Source organism: Falco rusticolus, chromosome 13 (assembly GCF_015220075.1).
Source record: "Falco rusticolus isolate bFalRus1 chromosome 13, bFalRus1.pri, whole genome shotgun sequence".
In the NCBI taxonomy this organism is placed as follows: Eukaryota; Metazoa; Chordata; class Aves; order Falconiformes; family Falconidae; genus Falco; species Falco rusticolus.
In genome coordinates, this window is record NC_051199.1 from 29005897 (window position 1) to 29031560 (window position 25664).

Sequence of the window (25664 nt, forward strand, 5' to 3'; positions counted from 1 at the left end):
CACGAGAAAGTCAAAGAGTGACACGAAGGGAAGAGAGGAAACTCATGTGTTCTGCAGAAATGCAGAGGGACGAGAGCAACAAGAGGCATCTGGAGTAAAGCCTGGCAGTAAAAGGGCAGGGAAAAAAAATTAATTTTTCAAGAGTCTCAGGAGCAAAGGAGGGTGAAATCCATTCCCAGAGGACTTATTTCTTGTAATGTGGCTGTGTAGGAAGATTAGATTATGTCTGAAACATGAATTTTAGTTAACAAGAGAAGAATCCAAGGTTTAAAATCGAGATGAATATTTGGCGATGAAAAGTGAGACTAATTTGACTGTGCAGCGATCCTAAACTCATTTAACTCCCTCCTAGGAAGGACATTTGATGAGAATAACATCCTAGAGTGCTGCAAGCTACCTGCAAGTCTGAAGTCATTCCTGAAATTATAAAGCAGGAAGACTTACAAGTCAGCTGGATTGTTTTCCCCTTACTGCTGGTTTTGCTATTAAAAGCCTTACTCAAGCTACCCTGCAATCTCCCTAACAGCCCCAGGGTGAGCGTGGGCATCGCTTCATCAGCCTAAACCTGTACGTAACAGCAGAATACAAGTAAGGGTTAATTGTACAGGATTTCTCTATACAGATAGACTTGGAACTCGTTACAAATTGGAGTTTCACAGGCTCTCCCTGAGCTTGTAGGGACGGGCACACAGTGGCTCAGGCTGCAAGGGAAAGGGGCACGAAGGGCACTGCCACACCAGCCCCGTGGCAGGGCTTTCCCCGTTCTCTAGGGGGTAACAGCTAGGCTTACCTTGCAAAGCCCAGCCCAGCAGAGGCGTGGGTGCAGCGCGGGGTGCAGGGTGCCATCCCTCTGTGCAGGGACAGGCCTTCCCAGCTGCTCGGCGATCGCCCAGCTCACCAGCTCCTCCTCTCAGACCGGCTCCACCATTTTCCTGCTGGGGAATCTCTGCAGGATTTGACCAAAGCTTTTTATTTCCTCTATCCCACTCCACTGTGCTGCTAGGAAAGCCTTTTCACTGGAAGAGCTATTTGCAAATCTCTTCCAGGCCTCCTCTGCTTAAGCCCGTTGTTGGGGTGGGTTTCTTAAGTAATATTAAACCATTTCTTGCTGAAAAAAACCCAGTCTTTGCCTGTGATGCTGTGGTCCCAATTAATTCTGAGGATGTGTGGAGGGTAGCCGGTTGTAATCCCACGGTCGTTAAGGGCTTGCCTCACTGAGCTGAGGGAAACCTTTTTGAGTGACATTGCACTTGATGAGAAGCACAGCATCCTTGCCAGCAGTGCCCAGCCTCACCCCACCAAAGCCTCGTGGGCTGCCCAAGACCTGCAAGCCCCCATCCTCCTTCTCCCTCTTGTGCTCACCCACCGCCCCCTTCATGGCTTTTATGGTAACTTTTAGTTCCGTTATTTCCTCAGAAGGGTAAATGCTGACAGCGCAGTCCAAGCTGAACGAGACCAAAAGGAACATATGATTTACACGTATACATATACACACACCTCTCAGGCAGCGACTCCTGCCCCGTGCCCCCCCGTGCCTTTCTGAGCGGGTCACGGGTGGCATAGCCAGGCTGAGCCATCCACCCCTGCCGTGCGGCCGGCAGAACCGGGAGCTTTAGGAGGGACGTGAGCAGGGGTGGGTGGGATGAGCCTGGAGCAGAGAGCTCCCAGGAGGAGCAGGCACAGGGATCCCAGGGAGCCATGAGAAATGAGAGGAAAGCTGGAGAGCTTTTGGAAAGCCATGGGGGCCCTGGGGAGGACAAGGCTTAGCTCTGGCAGAAGGTATTCAGAGAGAAGATTTGGTTAAACGGAAACAAACCACCATGGTGACATCTTTATGGCTATCCATTGATGAGGCAGCACATCACAACCTTGAACACCTCGTGACACCCCCAGACCTGGCACCCCTCCAGTGAGGCACCCGGCTGTCAGCAGAGGGGCAGGTCCCCATTTTGTAGCTGAGCACCTCAGTCTCCCATGGGACAAGCAATAGCCGGACGCCCTCCGAGCTGGGCTCTGTGCAGCCGGGCAGCTGCAGGACAGGGCTTTGATTAAGTGCCTAACAGCTCTTGCACCTGAAGCCCCACATTTGCATCAGTGCCAGGTACCTCCTGCAGGCATTGGGGTAGAGCAGCCCCCCAAAACTGTGCACAGTGACACCCACACCCTCCCACGCTGCTGGCAGGGCACCTATCCCCAGCAGCTGAGCATCACCGTGAGCCACAGCTGGGTCTGCCACCAGCACCAAGCACGCAGCAGCATGGCACACCAGCACCTGGCTGGCTCTGAGGGGTTCAGAGTTGACAGCCTCTTTAATAAAAAGGTGGAGAAAGCAGGGGAGAAAAGCTGTCTGCAAAGCAGCCCATACCATATGGCAGGAATGGTATTTGCCTCCTGTGGCACCGGGCAAAAAGCAATTGTAATTACTCACTTCTAATTAATTCCAGTGTAGGGGAATTGGTAAGAGAGCTCATCAATGGCAGCAAACACCAGGCTGCAGGGAGCTATAAGCAGCCACCAGGCTTGGTCCCTGTGCCCAGGCACGTACTTTCCCCACCCCTCCTGAGCCACATCCAGCAAGACAGGGCCCCAAAAACACAGACCCAGCTCCCCCAGTACCCCAACAGGAGAAAAGCACCTACCCCAGCACCCAGCCTTGGTGCAGAGAAAATGCATTTCACCTTGCATTTCAACAAGCAGTGACGAAGAGCACCCTCTTCTTTAATCCAACCTTTACCATTAATCTTCCAGCACCACCCCCAGCATCACCCAGGTACCAGATGCTTCCCATAGCACGTGGCTGGCAGATCAGCAGCTTGAGGCCCATCACAAGTCCCCTGCACAGAAACACAGCCAGCTGAACTAGCATTTATCACCTTCCCTGCAGGGATTTATGGTCTGAGACACCTGTGCTCATTAATCAACCCATTAACCTACACGTGGTTCCTCCTATTGTTAAGGGTCAAAGCAATTATAAGAAAATATAGCCTGGTTATCCAGGTGGGAGATTTGTTTCACTGCTGCCCTTCATTGTCTGGGGAGAGTCTGTGTTAGGTCACTTCCATTTACGCACAGCCAAATCAGTCCAAATCCTTCCTTCCCACTGCAGGGCTGCCATGCCATCGGGTGTCCGGGCCTGCATCACCCTCTGCCTCCATAACCCCCTGCGGCCCCAGCAGCCTGCGAAAGGGGATGCAGCTCCTGTTCAATCCAAAGCCATCTGCCTCCACGTACGGGTGTGCTTCACCCAGTGTCTGACAGCCGGCTGAGCTTACCTGCTGCGTTTCATGAATGTGCATTTTTAGTGCTTTAGCAAAGCTAAAGCTGAACCCAGCCAAGATCCCAGCTGGGATCAGCTCTGGGTGCTGACAGTCCCCCGGACCCTGCATCCAGCCAGCTGGGAAATATCTCCAAAACAGTGGTGGAGGCTAAAAACAAAGAGTTTAAGATTTTAAAGCAGTGACAGTTGGGCTGCTTGGAAGATGAAGCTGCCGAGCAGCTTTGCTTCAGTCTGAGGTGTGCTGAGCAAACCCTGCTTTAAGCTTATCTACTTCCAGTATTCCCATCTGTACAATGGGATCAGGATAACCATCCTATCTGTCTGTCTATCCACTCATCTGTTTATCTCTCTATCTGCCTGTCTATCCCTCTCTCTATCCATCTATGTATCTATCCATCTATCCACCCATTCATCTCTCCAACCATCCATCTATCCAGCCATCCATCCACCTATCTATTCACCTACCCATCTATCTCTCCATCGATCCATCTGTTTTTCTGTCCATCTATCTCTCTATCCATCTATCCATCCATCTATCTATTCATCTATCCATCTATATATCTATCTATCCATCTATCCATCCATCTGTCCATCTATCTGTCTATCAGAAGTGACAGAGAGAAAGTGTGAGAGGTTTTTCTAAGGAAAAACATAAGTTTTAAATAAAATCTCTGCAATAACACATACAATGACTAAAACATTTTTGACTCCACACCCACAGAAGAATCATCAGGCTTAGGAGAGCTCTACAGAAATCAAGATAATGCTGTTTTTGGCTTGTTCCAACCCCAGTTTAATTGCCCTGTGTCGGTGGTTTTGCCCACAGAAGCCAACTTCTACCAGAAGTGCAAAGCCGAGCGGATGGCTACTGCACGGGACCGGTGGTGGGTGACCCCCAGGACCCCATTTCACAAGCCCCAGGGGCTGCCAGGGTGGGCCGGTGGGTGTGGATCCCAGGGCCGCGGGGGCTCCGCTCATCCCCCATGTGGGCACTGCCGGCTGCGGGCGCCCACACCGCAGTGCCCACGGCCACACCGACGGCCTCGGCACGAGGGAGGTGTGCGGAGGATGCAAAACCTGGTGCTCCCCAGGCATTTCTAAGTATTCCAGCGTGTGGAAAACATGCAGAGAGCGATAGATGGGGGAAGGAGGTGGGAGGGGAGATAAGGGCTTTGAATGGAGCAGAGGGAATCGGGAAGGGCACAAAGACAGCCTCGGTGAGAGGCATCGGCACCTCTAGGTGCAGAGACCTCCACACGGGCGTCTTCATGGATGTCCTCCACCCCTGCTACAGAAAGGAGGGGCTAGGGCACCCCAAGCATGGCATAGCCCCCCGAGCACGCCTGCACGCACCCTCCTGGGTGTGGGGAGAGCCCCAGGGCCACGATACAGCACCCCCATTCTGATTAAGCAAAACTGGGGAAACTATGACAAGGTTTTCCTGCATATAAACTGCAGATAGTTTGGCTTATTGCTACAAAAAACGTAAAAAAAAAAGTCACTGTTCCTGAAGCTGGTGGTGGGAAAAACAACGTTGCTTAGAAACATCCCCTTTAGTGCTCCAGAACCATTCCTTTCTGCACAGAAAATTAATAAAATATGTAATTTGTTCCCTGAAAAAAAGAGGCAGTTTCAAGTAACAACAAAAACCCGATGAAAGCAGAGCCCTTTCCAATTGCCCTCTCCCGCTGCAGCACATTCAGTGTCCTTCGCCTGTGACCCGTGGAGTGGGGAACAGCAAAGTGCCATACGGGGGAGCCTGGCCTTCATGCTTCTGCTTGCTCCAGACCATATGAAACCCTCTTAGGTTTGGCTGCTGCTTCCCAGGATGATGAATCCTCCTTATCACAGCCTGCTTCCCTCCCCACTCAAATGCTGGAAGGAGCTGCCCTGCACCCTGGAGCAAAGTGAGCTGGTGACAATCACAAACCCCAACCTCATCCCTGGTGCTTGCATTAAAATGGGCAACAAGGAACAGCTGTGGCTCCCTGAATTTCCCCAGCTGTACCCAGCAAGGTGGGGTGGCACACCTGTCCCTGCCCCATGGGGAAGGGGCTGTTCTTTGCACCTGCAGGGTCCCCAGGGCACGGGGTGCTCTGTGCAAACCAGCGCGACGTGGCAGGGAGCGAAGGGACCGGGAGGAGAGGGGCCACCCCGCTCCTGCCCAGTCGAACTCTCCTCCCCACCACCACCGAGCCTTTTCTGAGCCTTCCTGCTGCAAGTGTCCAAGCTTTGGGTGACATTGCTCTCAGGTGCCCCCAGAGCTGGGAAGTTGGTGAGACCTACCCCTCCAATGCGGTCCTACTGATGGCGTGTGCAGGGCTTTTGCTCCTCTGAACAACCCCTGAGACACACGTGCAGGCAGCTCCTTAGCCTGGCCATGCCAGACCGGAGCGCAGCGCGGACATGGCACAGCTCGGCTGAGCACAGACACTGTACTTCTGGGTGGTGTGGGAAAACACAACATCTCCACGTCTCCTCACAAGCTTTTAGGGTGACCCATCAGCATCTCCTTGGGCTCCTGAGCTCCCTGCCTCACCCCGGGAAGATGCTCAGCTCTTCCTAAAATCACAGCCATGTGAATGCTATTCATCACGATTCATCGGGCTGCAACAGCCCCCAGTGCATAAACTTAAGTCTTGCTGTGAACCGAGGTGAGGCAACACGGAGGTGTTAATTCTCTCCTTTCATTAACCTGGATGGTTTCCTGCTTTTAAGGCTGGATTTCATTTTGCTTCATCAGCTCAAAAAGACCTGCAGATTTTAGACAATCAGTGGCTGCCCCTCTAGCAAGCTCTGATGGCTGGAGGTTGTCTCTAAGTGGTGTGGGTGGGAAAAGAGAAAAATAATGGTTTCTGTCTCCCATTTTGCGAACAAAACACTTCACAACACGCACAGCAGTTTCCACTAAATTACCACCCGTATTAGCAGTAATTGCAGTGATGCAGAATCGCAGCTTTCACTGTTTTATGTATTTTAAACCCGTTCACACGTGCCGAGATAACAAAGCGAGGAAGGTCTGTGTGCGCCGGGACACCTACATGCCCTGGGCAAGCCTTGCTTACAAGCAGGTACAAATCACTGTACTCCGCTTCACTGTGGGTAATGCTACAAAACCCAGCGCAATGCCTCACGAGCCACCTTGGCCGCTTTCAGGTGATGCTTTCAACTTTGCCTGGCAAGCCAGTCACGTTCTACTTAGAAAACTGTTTATTGCAGATTGGGATTTGAAACCTTCCAGGTAGTTGTAGAGAGTGAGAAGGTCCCCCCTGAGCCCCTTTTCTTCAGGCTGAGCACACCCAGCTCCCCCAGTCGCTCCCCATTAGACTGGTGCTCCAGCCCCTTCCCCAGCTCCACTGCCCTGCTCTGGCCACCCTCCAGCACCTCTACACCCTTCCTGTTCGCCCTCAGAAATATTCCCTGTTTCTAAATGGAGATTGTTTCACCCTATTACGAGTTGAAAGACCACCCGAGCCACTCCGTGCAGGCATGTCGGAGGATCACGGAGGCTCCTGGCAGCATGCGTGCCTCCCAGCAGCGGCCCAGGGGGATGGGGCAGCTGTGGAGCATCCCCTGGGAAAGCCCCCGCTGCAGTGCCGGGCAGGCTGGAGTCAGCGTGGGCAGGCCAGGCACAGGCGCTTTCACCCACCACCTGGCAGGGACACCCCGGCCAGGACAGACCTGTGGTGCCTGGCTGTGCCCGTGGCACCTGGCTGTGCCTGTGCCCAACCGCCCATGGCCACGGGCTCTTCGAATGCTCAGGCCAAGGCACCGCACCTGAGCCATGGCGCTGTTGTGGGCAGGGGTCAAGGGCACCTTCAAGCAGCAAAGCTGTGGCAAAACCAGAAATAATCCAAAAATAATCCAAAAAAATTTTGTGCAAAGCATCAAATCTCAGGAAATTTTAAACTATTTTCAAGTGATAAGAAGGGTAGATGAATGTGCAAAGCTGTAGAAGAAGCTGGACCAGCATAGATAGCCCAACAGATACCCGAGCAAGCTGAAAATGCAGATCTATTCCCCTGGCTGAGCACAGGCGCTCTTAAATTTGCTTTAACGTTCAATCCTACACTTGCAGTGCTTGACCGTGCTTATGTTTGCTGCTTTGCAGACTGCTTTGTAACCTCTTCTACCCAAGACATTATAGAAATAACAGAATTTGATTTGAACCATGCGTGCCTGCAGCAGTGTGGTGAAGTGCTCCCGGAGCAGCACTGCTTTTCTAAGCTGTTTCTGAGTGGGAGTGGATGGACAACGCCGTCCCAGGTGCACCGCTGAGCACCACCCGGCACTGCAGCAGTGATGTTAAGTATTAGGTCAACGATACAAAATAGGAAAACCCCTGCTGCTGGTGGAATAACCACAGAGGCAAAATGGGACAGTACTGATAGGCTGAAAAACAGCAGCAGTGAAGCCAGGAGGTGGGTCCTGGGCAATGAAACGTCCGGCTGAGGTGCAGGAGGGCAGCCAGCCTAGGCATGGACAGCACGAGGGGACAAGCAGGTGCCTAAAGAGCCATTTCTTGGCTCCCTTCACACTTCCCAACTCATCTTCTGTACTCGTAGGGCCACCGGGTGTGTAGGTGGTTGCTTCAGCTGAAATTCCCCAGAATTTTTTTTTGGCTGCATCCTCAGAAAAGTTGCAGATGACGCATTAAAATGTAGATAAGGCAAAATAGATGGGCCACAGCCAAGCGCAGGGGCTGCCGCGCGCGGCTCTGGCAGACGTGCCGGTGTGCTCAGCCTCCCCGCACGGGATCTGTGCCATGACCGAGGCTCCGGCATGCGACGCTCCTGCCCACTCCCTCCCTCCTGCCCGGGCGCCCGGCGAGCCTGCAGAGAGCAGCCCGCGGCCAGCTGGGTGCCAGCACCGGAGCAGAGCCACGTGCCACCCCAGGCTGCAGCTGGCCCCCGGGGACACCCTCTCGCCGCAGCCGGACAGAAATGCTTGCGGAGAGTTGGGTGCGAGGGCAGCAGCTGTGCGTCCCTGCTCCCTGCCAGGGAGCGTGGGTGGGGGTGGGGGTGCCAGAGCGGGGGCAGCACTGGCACTGGTGTTCCCAGGGGAATAACTCCTTCGGGGGCCCTGATCCCAGCAACCGCATCCGGGGATGCTGTGCAGCCCACGGCTCTCCTGCCCCCACCGCGTTTCATCAGCTGTTGGACCCGAGGATGAAAGAGGGGAAAAGAAAAAATATTTGTCATTCTGCAGTGATGCTTTTAAAGTGCAGAATTTCAAGTGTCTGAGGGAATTATGTTATCTTTGGGGGAAAAAAAAATATCTTCAGTTCCTAAGGGACTTGAATGAATCACACTATTTCGAGAAATAAGGGAGGACTAGGGAGCTCTGCATCACACCTGGGTACAGGCTCATCCACAGCTTCCCCATCACCCTCCAGTGGTACCCAGCCCTGCAGTGCTACAGATCTCAGAGGGCTGGGCAAAGACCCAGCAAACCTGGAGCGTGTGCCTCACCCTGTTGCGCTGATCACGTCGATTCCACTTCACACTCGCAGGAAATTAGTAAGCAAATCGTACCTGGTTTGTGCAGGGTGCTGACTCTACTGTCACTAGTCAACACCTCCCGTGGTGCTGTAAATAACAGATGCCATTTTCTCTCATTTCTGTACTACCTCAGACTGAAAGAGGAAAAATAAAAAATGTAAAAGCCTGTCACTGATTTTTCCTTCCCCATCCATTGACCCACCTTGGAAAGTATTAGTCATTAAGCTGAAGTGATTGAATAAGCTGAAACTGGAAAACATGTGTTTTCTCCACAGGCAGGAGAGGCTAATTCTGAGAGAATCGCAAGACTAACTAACGAGCAGGACCCCGAGCAGTCTGGGACGAAGGCTGGGTGCTCAGCGCAGCCGGGAGCATCCACGGCGCCTCGGCCCGGGAAGGGCAGCCTTTCGCTTTGCAGGGGCAATTTATTCTTGCATAAATACTTAGGTAAAAGCTATTTGCATAAACTATTGTAAAAACAAGCAGGCCGAGTCAGGGAGACCACTGTGAAAAATAATTGCAGTTTTGTTTTAATTACTGTGCAGGACTTTTACCTTTCGGAGAGAAAGGGCATTTCTGACAGGTTTTAAGCACTTCTGAAGCTGTTCGGAAATCAGTTTTGCAGCCGGCACGGCTGGAGCCGACCAGGCAGTGCTTAGTTTTTCTGGCAAATGTAATGCCAACAGGAAAATACAGGTGGGCCATAAAGGTTTTATAATTTCATATGCCAAAGACTTCTACAGCAGCCTGTTTACATACAGGGCACATTTTTTGGTAATGATTTACACAGCCCCTTGATGAGCAGCGTGTAGCTGGGCAGGCGATCCTGGCCGCCGCAGCCCAGCTCTCCCATGCCCGTCTCGTGCAAGGAGGCCATCCCGTTTCTTCAACCTGAGGCTCTCCAGCTGTGTTGCATCCAGCTGAATTTAAGCTGCTGCCAGGCCCTGCGACAGTCTCTCACACCACTCTTGCATGCCGTAAGCAAAAACTGGGCATTAAATGCACGCTGGCTTTCCTTTTGGGTGCTGCTAGAGGCAAGGCACCAGCACCTTGTTGGGGTGCCACGTACAAAGCACCTCCAGGAGCTTCAGGTCCTTATTTCTCAATAAGCTTACTGCTGATCCCACTTCTCAAGCCCTGTGTCCCATTGATTATTTCTGTTTGCTCTCTGAGCAGACCTTTGCAAGAAAATAGCTCATGGAACTTAGCGCAGTGGCTGTGGAGCCCTGACTGAGCACCCGGCCACCCAGGCAAGGCATCTTGGACACCAGGCGCTGCTCCCTGCTCCCACCTGCCTGCCAGGAGGTTTTATAGTGCTACAAAAATAGCTTGAAAGTAATTTCTAATGCATTTGGATACCACAAGGAGCAAGTCTTGGTTTGCCTGAGGGACAATGCTGCATCTCCCGCAGGGGATGCTGCTGCAGTAGCAACTGGCTGGGGAGCAGTGGGAGGGCATCGCTGTGGGACAGCCGAGCTGTGCGTCCCACCAGCCACCCAGAGTGACCCCAGCACACAGCAGACAGGGCACAGCCTACCCCAAAGGGCTGCCATCTCCTTCATGCCCTGGGCCACCCCAGTATCACAGGGGCTGCTGTGCTATCCTCCCTGTCTCCTCCAGAGGGTATACAGTGAGCACAACAGTGGAGGCTGTGGATGGAGAGCAGGTTCTGATCAACTTCTAAATTGGGTTTGTTCAGGAGAAAACACTTTCCAACCCCTCCAGAGGTTCCCACCAACTGCTGCCCTGACTCCTGCAGAGTGGTGGGAAGCATCACCTGGACCACCCTGAAGAGCAGGGCTGGGATAAGGGACAGGACACAGCAGCCAAACCCCTCTGTGCATTAGCAAGATCCATCCAAACCATCTGCTGATTTTACATCAGGTATTTACCCACCACAGACCTTGGTTTGCTGGTTAGTTTCCAAACACTGAAGCGTAGGAAAGCTTTGCTGGAGCATGACCTGCAGAAACAGCTCCAGGGAGTCATTCCTCTGCCGGCACAGTGCTCAGCACACGCCGGACCCCAGGCAGAGAGATGCCCACTGACTTGTAGCTGGCAAAATGTCACCCCAGCTGTAACCTCTGGGCTCACATCGAGTTGCATGCAGAACGTTTTCTTTTCTTTACTGAGAAGTAATATCTTAACAAACGTGTTCTACAGATGGCCTTTTATAATGTTAGTCTAAAATAAAAATAAGCATGCTCGAAATTCAAATTGGATTTTGCCAAAGCAGCCATGCTAAAATAATACATTTTAAATATCTTAAACTGTGCGCTTCACAAGTAATCAAATTAGCAGTTTTCTGCATTACATCTTTTTTCCATCCTTTTAAGCATTAGATTAACGTTGTCATGCAGATTTTAAATGGAAAATACCACGCTGCGGGGAATGGTTGGGGACAAGGAGAGCGGAGCAGGGTGCATTTTAGCAGCCAGGCGCTCAGGACCCTGCTGCAGCCACCATCAGCCAGGGAGCTGCCCTGCACCAGGGGCACAGCCACCAGCCCCCCCGCCTCGGCAGAGTGCAGCCCGGCTGCGGGGGGCACAGGCAGCGGCAGTGCTGTGACAGCCACCCGCCGGTGGCCGGGACAGCTGCCCAGGCTGCTCCCGCGCCCTTGCACCACTGCCCTGCACGGCCCGGCCGCTGGCGAGCTTTGAGAGGCTGTGCGGCTCATCACCAGAATAGCATTGCATTATTGAAAAGCTTCCTTAAAATATCATCATTTTGCTTCTGCTTAACAAAACTGACATGAAAAGCACGCTCTTTAAAACACCGTTTGCCCTTGAATTCAATCTTGTTCTCCTTAGCTCATCGCTCTCTCTTGGGATTGAAATGGGTGGGTGGGAATCGACGGCTGACCAAGCCCTGGCTTGCTGCTGTCCCCTCCCAGTGCCCCCAGTGCTACCAGCACTGCAGGACAGCATCCTGGAGGCTGGGACAGGCGAGCCAGCATCCCCAGAGCTTGCTCCGTGGGGAGTCATGAGAAACAGTTGGCATGCCACACAGCCGGGGAAGCGGGGACGGTCACGGCGCAACTGGGCAGGGTGAATGCCAGGTGCTGCCACCCGCCTCCTGTACAGCAGTCCCTGCACTGGGCTGACACCAGCCAGCACCGCTCCCACCGGTGACATATTTCTCCCTGAGCTAGACCTCATGGAGGGTCTGTAATTAAGCTGGCATACAGAGGTTTTCAAAGTGCCTGATAGGTTAGAAACATTTATGAAGAATATTGGAATACTTGCAAATAGCACTATAAATCAATTTTGCAAGTCACTAAAGTTAATGTAGAAGGTTCTTGGCCTGGCTGGGTCTCCAGGGGAAAGGGGGCAGAAGGAGAGACCCTGAGCAGAAGAAATCCCTTTGCTGCGGGTGGGGAGCAGCGAGCGGGGCAGAGCCTGCAGGCACTGCAGCGCTGGGCATCGCTCCTCCGGCAGCAAAGCCTGGTGCGGGCAGCCGGGAAGCAGCCGTGCTCAGCCAGGCAGGCACCGCCTGGGCGGTCAGCTTGGGCAAACAGAAAAGACAACTTTGCTTTATCTGAAACCTGGAAGAGGAGATACATTTTCTGTGCTTACACTCAGCCCAGACATCTGCAAAGTCTTTGTTGACGAGACATGAAAGCCAGGGAGTGAGCATACATTGACCAACTCCATGCACTACCATATATTGAGCATTTACCTGGTAACTAAATGTGTATTCAAATCTAAAGCTGGTTTTAACATTGCAATGTTAAACACGGCTTTTGCATCAGTGTAATGAGACAAGCAAAACGCAGACCACACGGAACCCACAGCCTTACTTAGCAGCTACAAACTCCTGGAGAGCCATTAGGAATTCGAGAGCAGCACAAATCAACGCAGATTTTGTTTACTCAACTGGTTCCTTTTTCTCCTTCTTTGAGTTATTCCTGCCTTCTTTGTAGCCATTATAAGCTACAGTCCTGGGGGGAAAAGCAATGTGAATTCAGTGTAAGTCCATTCTGTTCACTGGATTACTCCTAATTTACAGCAGTAAAACAAAGATCAGACAATGAGCCATAAAAATCAACCTGATGTGGAGAGCTACCATAATAATACGTAGATTTATATAAAAATAATTGTGCCATTTGCATGTGAGTGCTTAAAACTACTCATAATTGCAGCAAGACTTAAATAAAGCATGTCTTCCTAAATATATGAGGTAGTTATTGTGGTTAATGCTTGTAGTATGATACAAAACCAAGAAAACCCAACTCCTGAAACACTGCTAAGAAATGCCTGCTTTCCCTTACAGCCCTTGAAAAGTGTAAGAGCTTTATCTTCTATTTCCAAACTAATTTTGCAACCCAGGCTGACCTGTGTGCGTTTCCAAAGCAGGCAGGTTGGCAGCTTGCTTTTGACTCTTCTAAGCCCACACTTGTGCCAGCTGTACAGCCAGGCACGTTGCACAGGAGCTGCACAATAATCCACAGCTACAACACAATTCTAGTGTTAATCATACCACGTTTCTACGTAAGAAATTTGCACCCTAATAAAAGCATTGTGAGTTTTGCTTCTACCCCACAGGTCACTCCTACAAAGGAGTGGAAGAAACCGCTGGTGACCACGGAGGCAAAAGTCATTTTCCTGATGGCAATCACACATCTCAGCCATGGCTCTGAGTCTTTGCAGGGCCCCGTGTCCCCCCTGCAGGTGTTCCACCTCCTCAGCAGCTACACAAGGACGTCTCCAGGGAGGGGGATGCTGTGAGATGTGTCCCACAAGCAGGTTTGCTCTCCTGCCCACCCTGACCCTGGCAGGGAAGGTGCTCCAGAGCATTGCTTCCCTCCGGGCTGGGACCTGCCAGCCCACAGCACTGGAACAGTCTGAGTTAACCACAGGACTGAGAGCTTGATACTTGCTACATATCTTAGTTACGTTTATCAGCGGATATTTATCTAGGTAGAAAAGGGGGATGGGGAATTCTTTGGGCTGTAGTACTTTTATTGTGCCCTTTAATGTCTGTAATTGGTATGTGCTGCTCTGAGCCTGGCTAAGTCAAGCCTGCAGCCACCTTTCCAGGAGGGGGAAGAGAGCCATCCCACCGGAGCCACCGGAGCAACACACCCACTGCTGCGATGCAATGCATTAGCAGCGCTTTCGTAATGCACTTTGACAATAACCCAGAATTTCAGGCACACAGTGCAGAAAAATGCCTTCAAACTGCTGATGCATTTTTAGCCAGCAGGATGGAATGACCTCTGCTGAGATGTGGTCAGGGCACCGCCTCGTGGTGGTGCCACTGGGGACGCTGGAAGGTCCCACAGCCTGCAGCCTGGTGAGCAGCAGCACCCAGGCAGCAAGCCAGGAAAAACCCTAAGAAAAATATTGAGTAGGGCACCCTGCACTGGGGTTGCTGTAAACACGGGCACCCACATTTTTGAGAGGTACTTTGTGTTCCAGGAGAAGGAAGTGGACAGGCAGCAGCACTGTGTGCTTGGCCAGCTTGGTCTCCTCCAGACCCTTCGTGCGCATTCGGGTTCATGCTGGTGCTTGGCCCTCCAGAGCAGCAGCCGGTGCTAAGCAGGTAGCTGAGCTCCACAGCATGGGTGGCTGGGGAAGGTCTTTCATTGCTAAAGCTGCTCCAGACCCTGCAAACTGTGACATGCCATCCTTGCACACCCAGTGTTCAGCGACTGAGACAGCACTTGCCCCCACGGCGCCTGCAGCAGCAGGGCAGGTCCTTTGCAGACCTGGCCGAGCAGGGACGAGGTTCCCAGCCTGGCCTCCCTGCACGGGCTATAATTGCTGCTGCCCCCCTCTAGCTCTGCCAGCCATCGTTAACACTCACCCTGAGGCCTCTGTGGCACAGGAGGACCCCCGGCGCTGCGGTGGCATGGGCATGGTGGCCATGATTGGCTTGTAAGGTGGGGCTGGACATTCCACCTTGGGTGGGAGGAACGGGTCTCCCCTCCAGAGGATGGTGCCCAGCCTCTCTGCACCTTGCTCCAGGCTCTGTGCAAGCTGCAGGGTGAGCACGGACTGTTAACTCCACCAGCTTGTCTTTGCGGTTAATTTTTTTTTGTTGTTTAGGCTCGCACTAGAGTTAATAGTCATAGCTGCCACCATCAATTATTTATGAACACAAATAGATAGTTGAGCTTTGTAAATTGCATCCCTCGTGCCCATGCACAGGCAGAGCTCTCATAAAAGGCTATTTTTGAACTGCTGATGGCCCCGAATCGGCAGTGCAGCGGATGGAGCTGGAGCTGAGCCCCATCCTGGGCATGGAGCAGGCTGGCGGGGAGCCGGGATGCTCTGAGGCGAAGCCTTGCCCTGCCGCATCCGTGATGGCAAGGCTGCCAGTATAAGCATGGGCGGGCTGGACCAGTCTCAGTTTGAGAAGTTGTTCTCTGTGGTAACGTGGAACATCTCAAATAGCCCCATGCACCAGGATCAGGGCTGCATCCACTTTACTGACACCTTGAATTGGGATAATAATTTTTTTTCAAATTACAGCAAATTAGGTGGGAGGAGAACCCAGGCTGTGACCTTCTCATGGTCCAGATCGGGTGAGGACCCAGCCTGCCAGCCCTCCTCCCGTGCTGTGCTTGGGAGGGATGCAAAAATACATCCTTTGTTTTCAGCAGTGGTGTGGCAGATTGCAATTTTCCAAGCCAAGCACTGCAACTACATCATTTTCAAGGAAAGACTTGAAGTGATCCCAAATATTCTGCCCAAGCATCTGGGCAGGCTCACTAGTAGGACTGAACCGGAGCATTAAAAAGGATAAAAGGGAACAGCCTCCCTCCCAGTTCACCTTCCGCACGCAGGGGGCAGCTGGGGCTGTCCCTGGCGGTGACAGCAGAGGTCCCGTCCGGCTGATGCCACAACCTGACAGGGAGGATGCAAAATGAGATTTAGCAAATGCAAAGCAGAGGTTTGCTCACACGAACGCTGCGGGAACACACCTGAGTCCTAATATTTGCAGATGATCCCCGATGAACATATTTATTCCCGTAAACTTTGTCTTTTACATTTCCAGTTCGGTCTCTGAGCTGGAACGGGTCCAGAAACATGTCATTTGCTGAAAAGCCCCTGAGCTGGCTCCTCTCCCGCCCCCATCCCCTGTCACAGGCGTAGTCACTGTCTCTCCCTTTTACATAATCACCCTGGCACCGGGAGTGCCTGGCAGCCGGGGGTGGCAGCGCCGGGTCGGGCAGAGCCCAGGAGCGGGGCAGGAGCCGCGGGCAGCCCTGCCAGGGGGGCGGCAGCACCGCGCAGGGTCTCAGCAGGACCAGCTATCGGTATTTTTAGCCTAAAACAAGGGGCAGCTGAGCTAACATGTCATTTTAAGCAGCACCCACTGTATAGTTTAGCACCAGAGACATAACTCAAGGAGAGGATTAATTGGGAAGGACTTCAGCTTCAGATGTAAGGGAGCTGAGGACTCTACAGGATTATTGTTGTAGCCGTTGGGAAAAGCCTTCGGCTTCTCCGGGCACTGGATTTCCCCAGGACCGAGGAACCATCCCCAGAGGTGAACACGAAATATCAGCTCCATTGCCGCTGGTGGGCATCTCCCCTAACTAAAGGTTATCTCAATTCAGCAGCAGCACGGCTGAGCCTGGAGGTTTAGTCAGCTCTTCCTCCAGATTCCCCTCCACTTCATTTCTTGGGGGAGAAATCAGCTCTAGACACGGGGAGATCTGGGAGCAGAAACAGGGATTAGTCATAAAGATAAAACATCAACCTCGTCACCAAGCTGCTATTCCTGATGCAGTTCCCCAGGTCCCAGGCAGCCAAGCCAGGGGAGCCGCCAGGGCTGTGCTGAACCAGCTGGAGAACCCAGCCCTCGGTATTGAAACCTTATCTAGAAACAAGCCAGAAAGGATTTACAAAGGCCCAACTTCAGAGGATGCAGGAGCGTTGGTGTCATGTGGGTAGCAAAGAATTGCAATTACCCGGCGTGTTGGTACACTGATAGCACTGGCAGCCCGTGGGAAATCAGCGCAGATAACTGCTGACAATTAGTAGACTCTGTCCATAAGCCTAACGAGCAGAAGCAGTGACTTGGTAACAGATCATGTCTGTGAATTACATGATCAAAGACAGGACACCACAGCCGTGCTTACGGGGGAAGCTGAGGCAGGGACGTGCAATGGCTTGGACTGGGCTGCAGGAGGGGAGAGGGCTCATGGGGAGATCCTGGCGGGCACTGCTCCACCAGCCCCGGCTCCACAGGGAGGCTGATTAAAGGACAAGTTATATTGATTTTGAGAGTTGCCTCTCCTTGGGCAGGATCTGCCACCATCCCCCCAATATCAAACTTCCCACAGCTGGGGCAGAGCCCACAACACCCAGGAGCTGGGACTGCCGCCCCGCTGGAGCCCTCCGGAGCACCGATCCTGCCCCACCATGCACCCCCAGCATCTCACACAGGGAGATATTAATGAGCATTTCTGCTCTCACCACAGGCTCGCTACGGGAGCACTGCCTGGACCACTTCTGCCGACACCATGCCGGGGAGCAAGCGGCAGGAATGTGTAGCGCTCCTGCTAAAAGTTGGTCACGGCCCAACAACAGGAACGAGCAGTCGGAAAGGCCAGGCTTCCCCTCGGGCAAAGCCACCCCGTTATTCATCAGCCATTCGAGCAACTCACAGCAAATAACACCCAAGCATCCCAGTCACCCTGCTGCTGTACACCCCACCTGTGCGGTTCCTGGAGAGTTAATAATGACATTTTCAGAACTGCAGGATTGCCTAAACCGAGCTTCGGGCTGGGCTGCACACATGCTTGTGTTTCGCGTAACCATGCTAAAGCCAGCCTGGCTTTGCATCAGTCCCAAGGACCATAAAACCAGCGTAACTACAGAATGGCATCCTCACCCTGTGCCGCTCCCCCGGAGCAGGTATGGCCATGCAGGAGCATCGGCCATTATTCCATAGGCTGGGAAGGAGCATGGCTAAAATCGCCCGGAGCCCTGCACCCCTTGCCCTGCCCATGGAGCCCCCCGGTGCCGCCCACCGGGCTGCTCTGCACAGGGCTGCTCATGGAGGGGTGCAGAGCATCGCCAGGCTGCTGCCTCCCCCAGCGCCTGCCACCCCACCCGTTAGTTGCTGAAAGGGACACCCCGAAGAGGCAAAAGCCAGCCGCCCCAGCATACCGGCCCTTCTCGTTCTCAGCTAAAGGCATGACAGGGAAGCTCAGCAGCTGCCCACACCCACCACTTCAGACTGAAGTCACAGCCATTCATTATTTTTCCTGCCTGGATTAGGAGGAATAAAAACCTGCAAGATGCATAGGGCATTTTATAAGAATGCCCATGATTATTTTTTTTTCCTCTGCATTTCTCCTAAAATTGGCTTTGAAAGTCAGTAAGCGATCACCGTGATGAAATGGTACCCAAGGCAGATGCTCTTCGCTCCATACAACGTACTGCAAATTAACTTTTCCTGTCCAGTCTCAAACATGCTTTGCTAATTGATTTTTCTGCTCATTAGTACCAATATAAGTTATATCAAACACTTAATGGAAACCATCTTACCACTGCTGAAAATTCACAATGCTGTATATAATCTAAGCCAGGCAACTGTTTTTTTGTATAAAATCACATGTACATATGCCTGTGAAAACAGTCACACCCAAATGCTACTCAGTTATGCACAACTTTAAAAATCTATTAATAACCTTAGCGGAAAGCTCCTCTGCAGAATCAGATGCATCCAGGCAGGCAATTCTTTAAAGGCAAAGTAAAGAGCTATCACACTGCAAGGTAACAAAGAATGATACTGTCACCATACCTATATTTCATGCCCGTTTGCTTTGCAGTGGATTCTTTTAATGAAATGTGGTGCTGAGGGGTAAATGTCCCCAAACTGCGAGCAATAATAGCCACTGTCCGAAATTTTGCCCGGGCTGCATTCACTACGTTTGGGGTAGTGGTGTTCTGCTTGCTGATGAGCCTGTCTTCACCATTTCGACTCTTCAAGTTGTGCTCTGTGCAGGCGATGGACACTTGCATCGCGCCCTCCGTACACCGTTAGCCACCGTCCAGGTCGCAGCCAGAGCCCCCGGCCGGCCTGACGCGGGCTGCAGGCTGCCCAGCAGCGCAGGGCTGGGTCCCAGACGCTGCCCAGGGGTCCTGCCGACCCTGAACTCACAGAAGTAGCCGAGGCAGCGGGGGTCTCCGGGGGAGCCGGGCTGCGTCCCTGCAATGCCGGGAGAAGAGAAGCCCCGAACTTGACAAAGCAATCGCAAGCGGATTTCAGCTGGCTCTCAGGTCTCCCTCCACAAAATTTGCTGCAGCTGAGACAAAAGCATCCATCCAGTCAGGTGCTCCCAGAGGCATAAAGCTGTTCCTTCATGATGAACCGCCAGCAGCGGCCGCCGCTCTGGCTCGATGCAGGCTTGCTTCTGGTGGCTGGTTTTAAATCGATGCAGGCATGCTGCAAGCGCTGGCTCCAGCGCCCGCTGGACCATGAACTGCTGAGCAGGCAGCCTCGCCGGCCGGAGATCCACCCGCTGGCCAGCCCCTACGGACCGGCGACATCCATCCGTCCTCCTTCGCGCCGATGCAGCAGCCCGCTGCAGCCCACCCAGCGCAGCCCACCCAGCGCCGGGGCTGGCAGCGGGCGTGGGGGGCGGCGCGGGCCGGCTCTGCAGCAGCTCCCGGGATGGCCCCGTCAGGATCCTGCGGGAAGCTTGGGGACGGGCCTCCTTTGTGCTCAGGGGGAAGGCAGGCGCTTCGGGCAGGTGCCTCCCGTCAAAACAGCTGCCGGCATCGCTAAGCAAGAGGACCTCTTATAGCGGGGAACAATTCGGTGCTAAAATGGGCTAATTAGCGCGTGTGTGTGCGTGGGGAATAAATACAGGGGAGGGGGAGAAAAATGGCTGTGCTACCGTGTGCCAGTGAGTTCGCACGTTAATCCCGTGTTTCTGGCACCCGGACCCGCCGCCTGCAAACCCACGCTCGCAGCAGTGCCGGGGTTAATCCCTTCTGCCCCAAGCATCGCCAGACAAACAAGCCGCAGCACAAAGTCTTCGAAGTAGCCCCCGCGGTCCCCGCTGCGGCGGGGCTGCAGCCGGAGCAGCCAGCCCAGCCCCCAGCCGGCCGCCCCGCTGCCCAGCGCCCCGGTGCCCAGCGCCCCGGTGCCCACCGCCCCCGCCACCTCTGCTGGGGCGCCAGCTCTGGGTGCCGGAGGCAGCCCCGCCGCCCCCGGGCTGGCGAGCCGTTCAGCGGCGGTGGGAGGGCGAGGCAGGGATGGGGCAGCTGCGAGTCACCCCCAGGACCCCTGCCCTTCGCTGCCACCCAGCAGAGCAGCCCTGGAGGGAGTGACCGGTGGTTTGGGCACAACGCAGGTGCAGACCCACAGGAGAAGGTGCCCACCGGGTGAGCGTGGGTGGGTGGGTGAGGGCTGCAGCTGCAGTCACCCTGCTGTCCCTTCCCCAGCCCTGCACAGGTGGGAAATGGTCCCCCAGGCATCCCTGCACCCTGCTCCTGAGGCTGCCCCCAGGATCCTAGGTGGGCTAGGGTAAGGGTGGGGGCACCTCCAGGGGTCCTCTTGCCCACCTCCTGCTTGCTGCCCTGTCCTTGGGGCAGAACTAGCTCTGGGGACCCCCAGCCACTCAGGTGACACCCAGGCTTTCTCCTGCTCAAAGGCACACAAAGGTGGAGCTGGAGCGGTAGCACAGAGAGAGAAGCTGGACACACTGGTGCGGTGATGAGAACCTGCTCTGAACTCAGGATGACAAACCCTCAATTTCCTCCCCTGCAGCAGTGGGTTTTCTACACCACCCCCATCCTGCTGAGGAGGGGGAGCCTGAGAGCGGCTGGGTGGGCAGCTGGCAGCCAGCCAAGGCCACCCACCACCCAGGGTGACAAGGTGAATGCCTTCTGACGATCTCCTTGTAGTTCATTTATCTAATGGCTCATTAACACTTATACAGCACATTGCTTTGAGGGTGGAAAGCATTATATCAGTGTAAAGAAAGTTACTGCATGATATTTTCCAAGAGAGGATGAACAGCTAATCCTACAGCAAACCCCCAACCTCCCAGCCATCAGCAGAGGTTCGGGGCAGATGGCCCCCTCAGCGCGAGGTTTGGAGGGAGGGGGAGCAGGGCCGACCGGGGGGGTGGAAGTCACATAGCTAAGGAATAACGAGCTGAACCCACTGCTGCAAGGCCCTGTCTCAAATACAGGATTTTGGCTTTGAGAGAGTTTCCAGACATCTAATCAGTGAGTTGGTATTACAGACTTTTAATTACCGCTGTTAAATGCCTAGGAAAGAGGGTGTCAGCTGGGGGCACAAGCCATGGGGTTGCTGACATCAAGGTGCCCCGTGGTGGGGCCCTCGTCCGTGACACCCTCTGTGCCTCCATGGGCCCGGGGGATGCGGCTGGAGGCTGGCGGTGGCACCCGCAGGGCTCTGCCTCAGCAGCGCAGCCAGCCCAGTGCAGGCTCAGCACCCGCTCAGCTTTTGGAGCCCAGCTTTGCATTCCAGAGCCCAAAGCAAGGCTGAAAAAACCAGAATTATTTCTCTCTCTGATAGACATACAGCATCTTCTTGCTGGGCACAGCTATTTCAAGGAGATGCATCTTACATCTTGTTCTAGATGTGTCTGGAGGTTTCCCATTGTAGCCAGCAGCTGGCTCTGCCCCATGGTGTGACTTGGTCCTGAGGATATGCCCAGGTCACTGTCACCCATGTCCTGGTCACTGTCCCTGCTGTCACAGCTGGCCATGCCCTTGGGTGCCAGGGAGAGGACAGAAAGGGACAATCACGTTCTGTGCTGGCACGTCCCACAGAGCATATTAACTCAAGCCGCTTAGCTTCGGAGGGGTTACAGCCTCTGCCAAAGAAATATGTATTTAAATGTGGGATTTATTTCGTTTCCCTGAACAAGATAATGACTTCTAGATAAAAAATACTAGAATAGCATAATTTTGTATCACGAAAATCCTGAGCTTATAAAACAAGAGGTATGTGACATCCTCGTCAGAGGACAGTGCTGGGGTGCGCCGGCCGCTCAGGCTCAGCCACGAGCCTCTGGCCAGGCTCTCCGTGCCGCTTCAGTGCCACCAAACTGCTACAGACACAGCTATTTGCCGAGACATACGTATGCATTTCCCCCCCCCGAGGAAGATGACAATCACTCATTAAATAATTGGCCAAAAACGCTTCATCAAGCAAATCTGTTTTAACACAGATGCTCAGGACCATGCTGGCTTTGTTTTTCTTGTGATCCCTGTAGCCCCCATCCCAGGAGCTGCTGCATCCGTCCCAGGGTTCAAAATAAAGGCAAGAGCCAAACACAGAACTACAGCAAGCAGGATGCTCAAGGCAAGCGCAGAAGCCAGGAGATGTTCTATGGCTCCTACACAAATACATGTTTCCATGCCCTGAACAGTCTGTTTCTTTGCCCAGGACCTTGCAGGGGTGGGATGATGCGCATCACTGTGGTGAGCAGAGTGGAAACCTCCAAAAAGGAAAAAATACTTCACTGAGACCCGCTGCGGAGGCAGCGAGGGGCTGTGGGGCCATGCAGTGGTGCAGGTGGTGGACAAGCCCTTGCTGGTGCTCCCCGCTCCCTGCACTGGGCAGCAGCACGGCTCTTGCTGCAACCAGCCGGAAAAAGATGCTTCTGCAGCCCAAAAAGTAAAAACAAAATGAGGCCCGTGGGTGTGGGTTGGATGAGACATTTCAAGCTGATGCAGACCCGTCCCCCCAGCATGGCGCAAGCTGAATGCACTGCTTTCCTCTTTTTTTTTTTTTTTTTTTTTTTAAAAGAATTCACCTTACAGCAAAGCAACTTTGAAACGTTATGCCAAGTCTGGCTTGAGACTTTGCTTCTTGATGGCTGCAGTCATAGGCTATTTACACTAATTGCTCTGCCCTGCCATTCTACCAAAGCAGAGCATTCCACTGGACAAATACCAATTAGCATCTTACTCATTTCATTATATTTAAGATGATTGCCAGCTAAACGTGTATTTTCAGTAACACCAATATGCCGCACATAAATTCTAGCAGGCTCTGTCAATCTTTTAAGATGACAGGTCTTAATTTCATGCCTTTCTTGTGCTCAGACCCCAGCAGCAGGCTGTACTTGCAATAGCCATATACATTAATTAAACAACACACACCGCACAGGCAATGAGACCACGTCAGCTGCTGAGCACGGGGTAAAAGGTAGAGCAGATCTTCTCTGCCTCCATCCCTGCACTGTTCATGCTTTAGCAGGTCAAAGCTTTCAGCGCTTTTTATCAAAGAAAATGCTTTTTTTCCATCACCAGCTGCAAAGTTCATGGTTTTACCCCCAAAAAAAGTATACTGGAAATTTCCATTGATCTATATAAAAATCTCATCTTTCACATAAATAATCTGAGTATTACTCAATCTTAACCTTAATTTCTTACAAAATTGCCTTTTAAATTTTGAGTGCTGATAAAATAAATCCAAAAAGCTGATAAAACAAATCCATCCCAGTTATCTCCCTGGGAGGAGGCTTGGTGGCTCCGTGCCCGAGCGGGTGGGAGCCCGGGGAGGCTGCCCCGCTGCACTGCCTGCACCACCCCTCACCACTGCATGGACCTCTGCAGCTACCCCCTCCTCTGCAATCCCAATAACCCATCTTTGCTTTGTCGAGCAGCGGGACTGGCACATCTGCAAGGACACGACGAGGCTGTGAGGCCGGCGGCGACCCCAGGATGTTCTCAGTGAATCACAACGTAACCGGGGGACATTTTCACCTTATCGCACTTGGAGGTTTACGCACAGTGGAAGGCGCTCGGCAGTGCTTGGCTGCAGGCTGGGACAGGGAGGAGAGCTCTATTCTATGATTTGTTCCACAGCACAAAGCACTGTGTGCTCTTCCCACTGCAGGGTCCTGGCTGTCCGACCCCCCCCTCTCCCAGGGCACCCCTTGGGCTGGCACATTTTGACATCCCCACCAGCCCCGTGGCAGCTTCCCCAGGTGCTGTGGGCAGGCACGCCGAGCTCTTGGACGGCCACGCAGCTCAAACTGCCTTTGTTCCCGATGCTGCCGCAATGCTGCCCATGAGCTGAAGTTTACAGTTATCACTGCTCGCCATGGCAGTGCAAATGATCAGCATTGCAGCACCGCTACATAATTGCATGCAATATTAAATGCAAAGCCTGAACCATTCTCCTGGTGGTGCAGACACAGCCTCTCCCAGGCCAGGCTGACAGCAGCTCCCTGTGCTGCCTTACGGGACCTCAGACGGGTGGCTGCAAAGGAGACCCCACCAGCATTCTACACACCAGCAAAGCCAGCACCCAACCTGGCTCCTGGGCGTCAAACACAGCACAGCCCTTAAGTACCAGCCGCTGTATCCCCCTGCCGCTGCTGCCCCTACCCCAGCAGCTTTCCCTCAGCTCCCTGCAGCTGTGGCCAGAGCAGCACCGGCGACAGGTCAGATGCAGCAGGATGGAAAAATCACCACTTCCAGGCTGAAGGCACATTAAAAGTATGATTTCAGTGTGTGTGATAGAATTTTAACCGCATTGGACATTTTGACAGGTGCTCAGCAGGACTTTGCATGCAATATAAGCAGATCAGCCAAACTTCAGAAAGCTGCATGGAAGCACTGAAAATGCAGCCGGCAGCATCCCACACCAGAAACAGGGCCTGGGAAATGCAGAGTTCTGCCCTTGGAGCTTTTCCACCCCAAACATGCCCTTCTTTATTCTAACAGACCAGACCTCACTACAGTCACCACGGTCCCTCCACAGCTACCTTCCCAAAAGCCAGTGCAGATGTTTTAGGCAATAGTCTCCAAGACTGGCCTTCACAAGGATTATCATAATATACTGTCAGAAATCCTTGATTTTTGGACTTCCACACGATGATTCTTCCCCAGCACAGCAGGATGCACTCAGGGAAATTCTGTGTTACGTCCCAATAAAAGTTTCATTGGGCCATAAAAGCTCTGATTATAAACAGAGCCTGTGCGCATCCCTCGGCCATTCCACTTCATCTCAATAGCTGCTGGAAAACAGGTTTCCTGCTGGGCTAATTACTTATGATTGCAGCAGTTCTGTTACATCTCTGTAAATTGGGCTGATACGGACACTGGCAAGATAACAAGCACTGCCACCCAGGAGCACGGGGAGAAGAGCCCAGGAATGAGCTGACGTTCAGATGCATCTCCCAACAGGGCTCCCGTGGCATTAATTTCAATTAAGAGCCAAGGCCCTGCTGCAGCAGGATGCTCACAAGCTCAGCTGAGGAGTGGTCCTCTCTGAAGCAGCAGCGATGAACCCCGCAGCTATTTTGTAGAATCATAGAATTATTTAGGTTGGAAAAGACTTTTCAGATCATTTGTAGCTCTTTTGGGTGCATCTAAACCCACGAGGAATGTTTCTTTTTGATAACAATGCTGGAAGCTTGGCAAGGAAATGATCTGCAAAAACAAAAGCACTGCGCTTATCTAGCAAACAGTTGTCATATTTTCACTGGTTTCACATGAAAAACTTAATTTGCATTTGCAATTGCACTTGAGGAAGACTGATCAATATTCTCATTAAATGTTTTTTAGTTAACACACATCATTCTGGCAAGTTTTCAGCCAGGCTGCCTCTGGTACCAGAACTGGTACCAGCTTCGTCCCCATGCCTGCTGGCTGGGCTCCAGGGGCTTCGTCCACCCAGGAGGGACCGAAACCGGGAGCGTAACAGCACGGGGCAGAGCGGGCAGAAGAGGCCAGGCTGCTGGCTCTGCTAACACATGCCAGGCCAAGGTAGAAATAAGGCAGCAGCATCCAGCCCCGTGGAGGCACGCTGCAAAACTGTAAATGCTGCCCTGCTCTTCTGCAGGGATGGTCCTCATGGTCACCTTACAGATCCTTCAGGATGCGCTAAAACAATAACCAAACCAAAACTGGTGCAGGAAATACACTTGC

The 25664-nt window shown here is 53.0% G+C and overlaps 1 protein-coding gene across 3 annotated transcripts in view; it reads right to left on the reverse strand.

Annotated features, from left to right (window-relative positions):
- KCNAB1 (potassium voltage-gated channel subfamily A member regulatory beta subunit 1) overlaps window positions 1–25664 on the reverse strand; it is a 72545-nt gene that overhangs the window by 31504 nt on the left and 15377 nt on the right. Inside the window, exon 1 of one of the 3 annotated variants that reach the window (XM_037407635.1) lies at window positions 18541–19697. The exons of the other annotated variants lie outside the window; for them this stretch is intronic. Within the exon in view, the coding sequence (XP_037263532.1) occupies window positions 18541–18761 (221 nt within the window). The 5' untranslated portion in view covers window positions 18762–19697. Of the gene's footprint in view, window positions 1–18540; window positions 19698–25664 lie in introns of those variants that run through there. 3 annotated transcript variants of the gene reach the window in all.